This window comes from Telopea speciosissima, unplaced genomic scaffold (assembly GCF_018873765.1).
Source record: "Telopea speciosissima isolate NSW1024214 ecotype Mountain lineage unplaced genomic scaffold, Tspe_v1 Tspe_v1.0012, whole genome shotgun sequence".
Lineage (NCBI taxonomy): Eukaryota > Viridiplantae > Streptophyta > Magnoliopsida > Proteales > Proteaceae > Telopea > Telopea speciosissima.
Window position 1 is genome coordinate 661,602 of NW_025317348.1, and position 13,198 is coordinate 674,799.

General features: G+C 45.7%; 1 protein-coding gene across 1 annotated transcript; it reads right to left on the bottom strand.

The window, feature by feature from the left end:
• Positions 1-7,560: 7,560 nt before the first annotated feature.
• LOC122647066 (ATP synthase subunit a) lies at positions 7,561-10,455 on the bottom strand. The gene has a single exon (XM_043840583.1). The coding sequence runs from the start codon at positions 8,316-8,318 to the stop codon at positions 7,590-7,592; it is 729 nt and encodes a 242-aa protein (XP_043696518.1). The 5' UTR covers positions 8,319-10,455; the 3' UTR covers positions 7,561-7,589.
• Positions 10,456-13,198: the final 2,743 nt, after the last annotated feature.

The following is a 13,198-nucleotide window of genomic DNA, read 5'->3' on the forward strand; positions in this document are numbered from 1 at the left end:
TTCAGAGTGACGAACAATTCACCAATGAGCTAAGCCTTTGTAGGCGAAGAATTGGGGACAAAGGAGATTTCGACTAGCACTTCCAGAGTCAAGTAGACTTCCCTGCGTTCCCAAGGGCGTCCCCTTAGTATCCCCGGCCAGTAGCAAGACCATACGCTGCTCACGCTCATCTTATTTTGAATTCCACCTTTCGTTCATTCTCCTAGAAAGACAAAGTCATTCAATATTAGAGTAACAGGCTTGGTTCATTTTTCGCATTTTAGCTAAAAGCTTGAAGAAAATAGACAGCCCTTTAGAGATAGGAGCGGCACCGGACTAGTTCTACTTAAGCCATTCCGTATCCGGCGGATTTAGCCGATGATTCAAAGGCGGATCACTCATCCGCGGATGCCTAGATTCCTACACTAAAGACTTTCCACTCAATTCATTCTTTTTTCGAACGAGTCAAGCTCGCCTCTTCATCCCACAATGAGGCCTTTTCGGAATGCCATGAATCAGACCTGCTTTTTACTTTGTTTTGATACCAGCGAATGCTCTTCATAAGATCCACGAAGCATTGCGAAGGGCATGATCGTCTTTGCTTTAGTACTGCACAAAGCTTTCTCCTTGTCAAGAGGCATCACTACCTTATTTGCAGGTGGTCTTTTAACATTGCTATAGGCGCAGGTGCTACTGACGCATGGACGGTTGCTAAAGACTGCTACCCTGGGGAGGCTCGATCGATTAGAAAGGAAGAATGGGAAGTGCTAATCATTGTTACCATGCATGCACGGGGAAGAAGCTCTAGTGGCTTTCAAGGTGAAAGTCGGTTCTTTCAAAGCTAGCTATTTGTAGCCGCCCTATTTAAAGGGCTAGAAGAGGTTTTTTTTACCCTCCCTGCGAAGTACTGATGTGAACTCCCTCTTAGTGAACTAAAAGGAAAGAAAATTCTTTCACAAATGACACATGGGAGAGATCAAAAAAGGGCAATGCGTCTTGTATGAGAGTCCTCTTTCTGAATGGAAAAGAGATTTGAATCGGTTTAGTTTAGCTTGAATTTAGGAGTGAAAAGGAAAGCATACAATCTTCATTGCCTCATGGTGAAGCACCTACATTGCAACCTCTACTGCCTCTACTAGTCCTTATGTTATGTATTGAGCACGCCCTTCCTTCTTGCTATGCTATGAAGAATCCCCTGCAGGCTTTGCTTTGGTCTGCGAATGCTACCTCTTCTACAGCCTTCTCAACGGGTGATGAACCAACCGCAGTGTCTGAACGTGAACAATCTGAGATTGCCTCATCCTTCGCGGCTGTCTGCGTTTTTCACTACCTTCCCCGGTCCGTACCTTTGAAAGAAGCCTTACCACCAGCAAATGCTGGCTCTGATTAAGAGTTCTTGTTTCCGCTTCCTTGATACACTTGGTTCGCTTTGAAGACCGCACCGTCGCTGACGTATGTATTTAACCTTTTTTCTTCCACTCCATACGATGTGATGGCTGGAGACTGATTTTGACTTTTCTCTGTCTCTGGACAGGTCTATAATCTTCTTTCCTCTCCCCGGATCTCAAGAATCCTTGTAGAGAGCCCCCGCTCCCCTAGAAGTGAGTCTCTTTGGAGAAGAAGGCTCCGACAAGAGTGAGCAGGCACGCTCTTCTGAATGTGGTTCAACATCCAGGGCGCTCTCTATGTCAATACCATCCGTTTTAGTCTTTCGTGAACTCAAAGAATAAGGATAGCATCTCGCCACTCTCATTCATAGAAAGTCGCCCGGAAGGGCAAACAATCTCCTCTTTTTATCATATTTGGTATTGTATCTATGGCAATCCGGAGCAGGCATAACATTCTCAACTACAACCGCCGTATTCACTCGTTCTTTGGGGTTCTTTCACTCCTTCAATCAGAGGCCAAATTTCACCGGTCGTGTGGGTGAAGGGAAAGGTTGTTGAAGAGGTTCCGAATTCGGGGTGGAGCAAGTACCTATAGAAAGATCGATTCCTTAAAGACTCTATTGGCGTCTATAAAGAATTTGATCTTTTAAGTAAACCAACCGCTTTCACCGGGAAATGCAATTCAAGAATGACAATTAGCATTACCTCACTGAACCAACTTCTTCAATTATCTACTTGCAGGGTGGTCGTAGATCAGGCTGATTGAATCTTTCGTCTATATTGGGCTAAGACCTCTATCTTGCTATTAGGTAGGTTTTTCAAAGCCTTCAATCTATTTCCTTTTGTGCTTTCCCGGGTGGCTAGCCTGCCTTTGCAGTCCATATTTCTACTAGATTTTTCGGTTGAAGAACTAGTAGCTTATCACACCGTTCAATTGAATCAAAGAAGCCTTCCTTTGGTTCTACCTTTCTCTCTGGTTGAGTACCTTCCTTCTATGTAGTGAATTCCAGAATAGTGCGATGGAATGGATTCAATGACAGCGTCCCTCTTTCGGTCTTGATTCGATTCTTCCATGGGGTATGGAGGTTGCATGGCGGGACTCCCAACTGATTGAATAGGTGATTTCCGATCTAAAATGGTCGAGGAGTAGGCATTGGCAACAGCAACCTTTTCTCCTGTCTTTCTTTCCGTTTTTGTCTTCCACATGCCTACTCGATCGGATCCTCTTCCCTTCCCTTTTCTAAAATGCCTGATTGGTCTGCAATCAGTTACTGATGCTTTGTTGAATGAAGAAGAAGCTTGTTTCAAGATCATCTGTTCCTTCCGCCTCACTCCTCACCGAAACCAGAAGGCACACTACCAGGCCAGGTAGGTAGTCCGATACTTCTCCTCTGATTATAAAGAAAAGAAACCTCCCAAAATTCGTGTTGTACTGTATTAGGGGAGGCGGTGAAAGCCCTATATATTTTTTTTATATAAAGAAAAAAAGATAGATGGTCATGGTTTATTCTATATTGGCCCGGGTGGAGTTGGATTGGATGTCTTGGGTGACTCTCCAATCAAGGTCCCAATTAGGTTTTCTCTCTTCCAATCAACCAAAAGTAGATTTTTTTTAGTGTGTAGAACTCAATGCAATTTGCCACTCCGAGCCAAAAATGAGTGGCTTGTAGTGGTTTTTCAATAGGGAAAGTAGTTTCTCTCTGAACCTAGAACTAGATGATGAATCAAAGTTCTTGCTTTTTTGAGTCAATATCATCTTTTTAGATGTTGGAATTTATTTAGGAAAATGCCTTCATGATCAGAGCACGGAGTATTTCAAGTAAGCCAATTTTTATCGAATTAGGACCGCCTGGGGGCGGAGTTCCGTGTTCCAGAAATAGCGCTGTTAGTTACAGCGGATCGGGTCTAAGGCTCTGTGACTAAGAGCGTCTTTGACTATTTTCATTCTCATTTGTAAACATTGGATTTAAAAAAACACACACACATTCGGATGGATGGATAATGAAAAAGAAGAAAGTGTTGGGCGGGCCCATCTCTAAGACTTGCTCATAAAAAGAAAGAAGGCTTTTAAAAAGGGGTTTACAGGAGGGGTCCGGTGCTCGCTTAGTGGCAAAGAGGTTCACTCAACAATATGGGCTTGATTATGAGGAGACGTTCAGCCCTGTTGCTAAGATTACCACGGTTCGTCTCCTTGTTGCCATTGCTGCAGCAAGGCATGGGCCTTTATATCAACTAGGCTCTCATCGAGACCTTTCTTCACTACGGCAGCCACCTCCAGGTTTGACTTTACCCTTTTCTGATCAGTACAACTCTAATCTGGTTTGCCGTCTTTATAATACAGTCGCGAGCCAACTAGGGAAAGTACACAATCGGAACTTGAGCTGTTGTAGACTGAAGTCTTGCAGATCCTAAGAAGAGGATCTGCAAGACTTCAGTCTTTCCCCGCTCGGTCATTGGAGTTCTGACCTTCTTTACTGAATCCTGTCCACAAATATCAATGTGGGATTATGACAAGCAACAGTCTCCAGGTACTAAACCTGGAAGTCGCAATGATTAAGTCTTTCTCTTCCATGGCCAGCTCTGTCTATCGCTTACAGCGCCTTGCTCACAAGCTCTTCTACGGTTCGAAAGCAAGATCCTCGAAATAATACAATTGACTATGTCTTGAACGTTTGTCTTTGTCTTGGTTGGCTTTGTCACGTCACTGGAGTTAGCTCTGCCTTCTCGCTCGCATCATTCGCTCTGTTCGTTGGGTCCTATCTTGTAGATCCATCAGTCGTCCCCGTCTCCCGCTGAGACTTGGAAGCTGGCCGAGGAAAAGTTGACTTTAGAAAAAATAAAATTTTTTTATCCATTATGTCGAAAATTCTTGATGAAAAGTGGAGGTTCCCGCTTGTGCGTTTGACCGGAAGGATTAGTCACTAACAGAGGCGAGCCAGTTCATCAGTTCGAGGGCCAGCCCAACAAGCTTACCTTTTTATTTAAAAACGGGGAAAGGGCTTTTTTTATAGAGAGAGAGTAAAGGGAAGGAGTTGGACCAAGGACGAGATACGATAGACGACCCGCAGAAGGGCTAGGGCTATTGACCCATTGACTCACTTATGGCGCAACAAATGGCAAATGGAAAGGTCGAACTCTCTTTCAGAGCCTTCCTCTTGGGGAGCAGACCTAAGTGTATTTAGAAAGAGACCGGTTCTTTCCTCTCTTTGAATGTTGCATTGAGTGGTCCTATTGCCGACGGAAAAGGCAAGTTTTCGAGTTCCAGTGCGTTCTGTACCTCTTTCCTTTGAAGGCTGGCTGACTCACAAGTATCAACAGCAGTTACGGGATCACTAGTAGATTATGGCAGTTCATGTTCTGGGACATTTTTGGGGGTCAAGTTACATAAATGAGAGAGGCTATCCGGCGATCCAGGGCGGAGGTCAAGCGCAAGGGAAGTTCTTTCACCGTTTCCGGTTCGATGTTTGTGGCGAGGCAAGGGTTTGCCGATTTCTTTTCTAACCAATCACCATTGGAAAGCACCCCGGAGAGAAAGCAAACTGAAGAAGGAAAGACATCAATCAATCATAGTGGGAAGCGCTGCAAGCTGCTTACTAAGAGGGCGCTATTTAAGGGGCACGCTCGACAGCCAGCCACTGTCACCTTATCAACTGCCCTAACTCTAGTCCTTTGAATGGTACCCGCCCATCAGCCATGAAGTTACCGGACCAAGCGCGGAAAGACTTTCATCTGCGCTGTCAATTTCTTTTTTTTTCGAGCTTTCGGACTTCTACGAATGGATATTGTGCTGGGAGATCAGGTTAGGGGATTGTGACCACCGGAGATTGGACAGAAAGAGATTGAGCGGACCTATTCACCGACCTGGAAGCAGACCTACTCGCAGACCCTGGAGTTGACAGGGCATCGGCCTATATTATCAAGCGTCCTAGGGCTCTCCCTGGCAAAAGAAAGAACCAGCATAGGCACACAGCAGGAACTATTCCAAATGTAGAGTTGCAGGAGCTGTGGAACTATAAAAAAGCCGGATGGCTCGCATTTCTTGGATCGCTACGTCGCTTATAGAAAGAATGATCACTGGGCGAGCAAGCTGAAAAACTACAGCGCGCGCTAGCAGCATGCTTCAAAATGGATGCGCGCGCGTTAGCGCAACGGTGCTCTACGATCAGCTTTACTCCGCCCAAGTGCTTGCTGGCTGCGCTAACGCGCCTTTACTAATATAAAAGATAAGCGCTTATTTCTACTTATTTCTCAAAGTCAAGCAAGAAACCTTTCGAAATTTTACTTACGCCCAGCAAGAAATCCGTTGCGCGGTTAGTAAGCTTGTTTGTTTTATATCATATCAATAAAGGCGAAAGATTGACTGGAGCAAGGGTGGTCTACGATCACCGGGTGAGCGATTTTATATCAAAAAAGGCTTTCCTTTGTTTGATTGCTCGTTAGCGCTTTAGTTTGATTGCAGGAGCGAAAAAGGGCAAGGCATCACAATGACACCTGCGCCCTCAACAGCCCACTTAATGACTCTCATCTTGTCTTTCAGTTCGTCCAGCCGTCTTCTAGCTTCGACCAAAACCTTCTCAGGGTCCGCCTGAGGCGGCCTGGCCTCTTTTGCTAATTGGTCTGCTTCTTTATTGAGCTTTCGCGGGAGGACCCTTAAGATAGCGCCCTTCTGTTTCGATTCCTTTTTGGGAGATCTTCGGATGTCTTTTTGATTAGATTGAGGAGCCTTCTTTCTGCCCTGCCGTGTATCCTGTGTCATCCAATGGAGTTCCTTATTCATGCGGACTCTTTCAATCAATACCAATGGGAAGAGTCACAAGGGAATAAGAGAAAGAGGAGGGAAACAGCCAGAGTAACACCTTCATTGCGTTTCCCTACGGCTGACAAGTGGTATCAGAGCCAAAGGTTAGGCCAAGCCATGGCTAGTGGGAAGAACCCGTAGGCTAGTGCCGTCGAAGAGGCTCGACGGGAGCGGACTCGTGATCGTGTGGATCGCCTTGTTACACAACTGAAGGGACAGATTTCGAGCGGCTTCTCTGGAGAAAGATAGGCTGGTCAGGCGGACCATGATGGAAGGCCAAGGACAGGGGGTCGTGGAAGTGTTTCGAGCCCAAATGGGTGGCCTGACGGACGAGGTCACCATACTAAAGAAGGCCGTAAGCAGTGGCTCGACGGAGATGGTTCGAATCAAGCGAAACCAAAGGCATTCGTTGGCACCCGAGATGCTAAGGCGTTAGAGAACAATGGGATATGGAGCGGCTTGTCGGACAACGTCCGAGGAGGCGTCGGTGAATACGGCTGCCATGTATCTTGATGGTTCAGCCAAGTTCTGGTGGCGGACCAAAAGACGTAAAGAACGCGGAGCGTGAAGTGCAATTAGATCAATTTGGGGGACGAGTTTCAGGCAGAATTGAGGGTTCCTGCCCGGTTGTGGTCCGCCATGTTGATGAGCCTGAAGCAAACAGGCCCCATACGCGAGTATGTGAAGGCCATCTTTCGTAGTTCTCCCTGGACATTTTGGATATGACGGAAGAGGACCGGCTCTTCGATTTCATGAAGGGGCTCCAACCAGCGCCAAAATGTCCCTTTACTTACTAGATAGGGGGGGGGCGGCACAGGCAGCTAGCCTGCGTCATTGAAAGTACTTAGCCAGGGGGAGTCGAGACCAGGCCAAGGGCAAGGGCCTAAAGTCTCGAAAAGGCAAGGACTCCAAGAAGAAGCCAAGCCTAAGGCCAAGAACAGCGAGCTCAAGATCAGGAGCCAAAGCGGACCGATAAGAAAGAAGGAAGGCTTCATCTGCTCCAAGGCAGAGCGACTGCCCTAAAATCAAAATGGAAACAGTGAGTTTCTTCCGGATTAACGGATCGTCCAACTGGAAATGATAACAGAATGCATAGGTCATTAGAAGGAGTTCCAATAAGCGGATAATTATGGTATACCACCTTACTTATTTCCTCTATGAGGGAGAAACACAATTGAAGAAGCCAAAAAACGTGAGCGCCTAGCGCGATACGGCTTTTTGGCCGTATCTTGCTGGGCAAAACGACAATGTTTGTTAGCCAAGGAAAATTACTCGTGGTAAAGACAAGATAGACTTTGACCATTTAGGAATCTTTTTTTTTCGAAAAGGGGGAAAGTGGCTCCCTCCGCTCGCTCCTTCACCTCGTAAACTCGGTAAGCTCACCTGATCTACGACCACCCTCGCTTTTGTTCAATTATAAATTTTTAACCACTTTGATGGAGATTTGTAGCATCATTCAAGTAAATACAGATTGAGATCGTAGAAACATGAGCTTGTGATATAGCTACACCTAATTCCGGACCGGTTAATGCAAGAACTATAAATAAAGGACCAGGATCTCCTATGAAATATAAAATATCATTCATACATAGCATAGTCCAAGCGGACCCACTTAAAATCTTTACTGAACTATGACCGGCCATCATATTAGCAAATAAACGTATTCCTGAGCTTAATGCGCGAAAACAATGAGGGATTAGCTCAAGGAGTACTAAAAAAGGTGCTAACGGCAGTGGGACTCCTGCGGGTAATGAGAAGCTTAAAAAATGAAGCCCATTTCTTTGAAATCCCACAATAGTAATGCCAATAAAAATCGGAAATGAGAGACCCAAAGTAATGAGAAAATGACTTGTAACTGTGAAGCTATAAGGTATCATACCCTGGGGATTACGAAATAACGAAAAAGTAAAAGTGACCGAGATGCGAGGGGAAAACTTTTGTTTAACATTTCCGGAAAGACCACCTATTTGTTCGTTTACCGGGTTCGGCACGAAATCATGAATAAGCTCTACCAAGGATTGCCAAGCATTTGGTACTGAGTTTCCCCCTCCGTTTTTAGTAACAAAATGAACCAGAAGTAGGACCAAACTGAGAGTTAGCAGCATAGACAAAGATGGATTTGTGAATGATAAATACAAGTTTCCTATATTCATAGGAATCAATGGGAGAATGGCAAATTGCTCAAGTGGGCTGTTGGGCGTAATCGTAAGAAACACTTTTTATTTCATCCCTGTAGTTCCGCTTCATGCTCTAAAAATTCAGAAAGACTTGTCGGAAATCGCCGGTTGGGTTGGTCCGACCAAGAAAGGCATGGGAGCAAAGAATCCACTCCCTCAGCGAAGAAGAAAGTCCTGAGCGCTAGCGCGCCAGAACCAAGCAACGGCTAGCGCGCCCTTTAGAGTAAGTAAAGCGCGGTAGCGCATCCAGCAATCAAACTACTTCGCCCCTAACAGAGTCAAGGCAACGGTGCTCTACGATCAGCTAGCTCAGCCGTTGCTTGGTTGCATGGGGCGCGTTAGCACGCGCAGTAGTTTGATTGCTGCTAGCGCGGCGCTAACGCGCAGTAGTTTGATTGCTCCATAAGCGCTGACGCGCGCCAGAAAGAAGCAAGTCCTTCCGCGAACAAGCAACGGTGGTCTACGATCAGCTAGCGCTCAGGACTTTCTTCTTCGCTTATGGACTTGCTTGGTTCTCGCTTGGGCCGAGTGTTGTAAAGACTGGCTACCTATAAAGATCCATCACTGCACACTTTCTATATATCTGTCTCCATTATCGGCTGCATGCTCTAGTTATGAATCGGGTATAGAACCAATGGGGATGCTTGGTTACAATTCCGAATCCGCTATTACTGCTTTAGTTTTTGTTGTTTTTGATGTCGAAACGGTCTTTATCCATGGGCAATGAGTTTCGATGTATTGGGCGTATCCGTCTTTATAGAAGCTTTAATTTTCGTGCTTGCTTATCCGGTTCAGTTTATGCATGGCGAAAAGGGGCATTGGAATGGTCTTAGCTCCTGAATATTCAGACGAAAAAAAAAGGAAGGGTGCTGCTTCACATTGAGACAGTGTTGAATTCAATGGAATTTCCCTTACTGGCTGGATCCTCTTATTCCTCTCGACTCAAGGGTAGGTAGCTACCTCAACAAGCAGTTTTGTTAGTTATGTTGGGTCGCCTCTCTTTCTCACCTTGTTGTTCACGTGACGCTTTCCCCCGATCGGTGGTCGGGGGGGCAGTGGGGCTCTGGGGAACTACCACCACTGCTACCCCCCCTCCCCAATCGATGTTTGGGTGCTTTCATCTTTAGGGTTCCCTCCGGTGTGAACTAGAGCTGGAAGACTGCCCTCGTTCCAACGGGGTGTTTGAGCTTAAATAATCAAGTGTTCCGCATGTGGCTCTTTCTTCTCGCTGATCGCTCTCGGATTTGCTAAGATCAGGGCAGCAGTCAGGGGTTCAGGAAAAGAGAAAAAGCTGCGTACCTAACCTAGTCTTAGTCATTTGATCGCAGCATGTCGGCCGTCTCCATGGGTAGCTCACGACAGAGGGCAACAGGCATCTATCTCTCGTCTAGGTTCTCGTTCAATCTGTTATCGTCCTACCCGAGCAATGGACGAACTCGCTGTTGAAGTTCCGGCAACTTGTTCCCTTCGCCGCTACACTAGGAGAGAAAGCTCTGTGAGCTCCCGAATGTGAATGCCTCTCTTCTCTCTACGATACGGGATAGCTCAAAGCCCGATGGTTGGTTAAACAGGAACGAAAAGGAATAGAAAAATATCGGGGGAGGGTGGTCTACGATCACAACCGAGAAACCAGGAGTTCTTTCATGGAGCTCTTCTTCCCCGTGGTTGTCGTCCTTCACGAAAACATCTCTCAAGGGCGGGTCCGTCCGCAACAGATCTATCATATCAGGATTTCAAGGTTTTCATAAGCAACTCCGCCGCTGCTGGAGAAGAGGAAGGCATTTCGGGATTTCGAGCGTACTACATATCTCTGAAGACGGGAGGTTTCATCCTAAAGAAGGTTCTATCATATCCCGTCCCAATTTAGCGAGGGATTGAGGCTTCAAAGGCTGGACTAGCTGCTGCTACGCCACTCGAATGAATCGGTCGCCTACGACTTCACCAGTGTATATTATTCTACGGGAAATCTGAGAATATGCTATTCGTTGGTCGTGCAAGACGGGTGGTACCGGTGACCCTGAACAATTGTGCAACGCAGGAATCGGTTTCGTAGCCTTCCTGAAAGTCATCACTCTGCTGGTGATCGGACTCTATGTTCTGATGTGCATCGTTCTGACTTTGGGCTACCTTGTTGTGGTTTGGAAAGCCTTTTTTATTAGGGTAAGTTAAATTCCGGATCAACAAGCTCGACGAGAGCCACCTCGTCAGTCCTTTTGCTGCCCCGTTCGGTTATTCCAAATTGTAAGTTTAGTGCCCTTGCTATCGGCAATGCACCTCCTCATTTCTATACTCCTTGGAGAAGGACATGGGACATAATGAGATTGGAACACGAAAAATACATTTTTTTTTTGCCTCGTGTCATAGCCAAGATTGAATCGCTATGAAAGAGCAAGGTCCGTGACGAAAATGATGAGGAGAATCGGGAGGATCCAATCGATTCGATAGAGGTGGAGCAAGCCCTACCGGTGCCGGCACTATCTGTTCCATTACCTACGCCCCTTTACTTGTTGTCCGGCTGGTCGAGCTAGCTGTCGCCCTTTACGTCAATAGGGGGGTTAGGATCAAGGGATGGTCGAGCTGATCTACGACCACCCTCTACAGTATTGCCTGATCGCAAAATTTTATTCAAGTCGTCCTTCCGATTAAGGCCCATCTTAGAGAAAAATGGATGATCACAACAGCAGTGCAAGTGGGGTTGATGGACCCTAGGCACGTTATGATCAGATTTTCCTCCAAGGAAGATTTTATAAAGGCTTGGACGAAGGAGATCTGGGTCATTAATGGGCTCGTTTCTTTCGTTGGACGCCTTGGTTTAATCCAGCAACTGAATCTGCATTGGCACCGGTGTGGATCTCTCTCCCTCATCTTCCTTTGAATTTCTTTAATGAATCATGCCTCAGATCTATTGCAGGAGCTATCGGAAAAGTTTTGAAGATTGACGGGCCGACTAAAAGACTCTCGAGACCTAGCTACGCTAGGGGTTGCGTTGAGAATGATCTAGAGAAGCCGAGACCAGAGAAGATCTGGATTGGAATGGGCAAGTGTGGTAAGTTAGGGAGATGGCAGCAGATAATATACGAAAAAGTTCCTGGTTTCTGTAGTTTCTGTCGCAAGCAAGGCCATGATCTCTCGAACTGTCGTCTTAAAGCCAAAAAGGTCGAAAAGATCTCTACTAAGCAATGGGTGCAAAAGACATTCACATCCAAGATCAATTCTACAAATAAGAGAAAGAAAGTTCAGAGCTCGTTTTGCAAGAAGATAAAAACAAAGATATGGGTGCAACGTCGTCGGAGAATGCTCTTGGATTGGAGAAGTTAATAAAGACTGCTGTTACTGAAGCGGGGAAGGATAAGGACAGATCAGAGGGAAATCAAACTACTGCAACTTCAATAGACACAGGGAAAGATGGAGCCAAAATAAATGATTCCTTGAGGAATGATCCTAATGAGTTGATAGTGGTGAACGACTCTCTGCAGGAGAAGACTGAGTTTGGTAAGCATCTAGATGGGGATGCAGTTACACCAGTGAGTTTCATCTCTGAGGAGGAGGACCAACGTCGGACAGTAGAGAGAACTCGACGTGAAGCTATTCTCAAAGATAATCCTGTGGATGCAGCTATGGAGGGTGATCATTTTGAGATGCTGAAGAGGGGCTTAAAAAGTTAAAAAAGTTCCCCTTTATGCAGCCCTAATAAAGCCGAGATTCTTGAAGATTGGGTTAACAATCTAACTCTCGATCAGGCTATTGAGAAGCTAAAAAAACTCTCTCGAGAGAAAAGACGGTTAACAACTTGGTTACGAATGTTTACGGAGTAGAGATGTCAGGAGATGAAGATGAAGGTCTGTTTGAAGACAATGCCAAGAAATCCAGAAAGAGGCTGCTGCTTCAGAAGTTGGGGAAAGGGATGCTTACTAGGTCCAAAGTTAGGACCACAGATGAGGCAGAGCAAAGCTATCCAATTAATGGATAGCGTTCTGGTATGGAACATCAGGCGGGCGACTAAGCCCCCCCTATTGGAGTAAGGCCGTAGATTAAAGGAGTGGATTCGCCAGAATAGATGCTGTATAGTAGCCATCTCAGAGCCTATGATCAATGCAAAAGAATGTTTAAGAATTAATATAAGATTGAGGCAATCTTCTATTACCATCACTAATGAGAATTTCGGCAATAAAATATGGGTTTTCTGGGATGAATGCATCGAAGTGCTTGACTCGGTTGTAGCAGATCAGATTCTCTCTCTTAAGGTACGATATAAACCTCTGAATGGATTTTTCTGTGCATCATTCATATATGCTAAATGCAACAGAGTAGAAAGGAGGTTGCTTTGGGAGGAAACGCATGCTATTGCTCAGTCACTTTCTATTCCCTGGATGATTGCTGGTGATTTAAATATCATCAAAAATCCGAATGAGAAGATTGGGGGTGCGGGTCCGGACTAAAATGCTATCTATGAGTTTCGTAGTTGTGTTGAAAATCTGGGGCTAGTGGATGGTGGCTTCGCTGGTAGAAAATGAACTTGGTGTAATAACCAAGAAGGTGCAAGGTCTATCTGGGCCAGATTGGACAGGGTTCTTCAACACAAGGAGTGGGTGAACTCACTGAACAACCTGAAAGTGCAGCATTTGGCAAGGCTCTCTTCCGACCATGCCCCTCTTCTCATCAATTTTGAAGCTTCTCAGTTTAGGGTAGTTTTAAATTTCATAAAATGTGGCTGTCTCACGATCCATTTTTATATATGGTTAAACAATCCTGGGATGGTCCAGCTTATGGGAGTGAACTAAGCAAATTCGCCTTCAAGTTAAGAAGACTTAAAGAAGACTCAAAAGTATGGAATCGTAATGTATTTGGTAATGTCT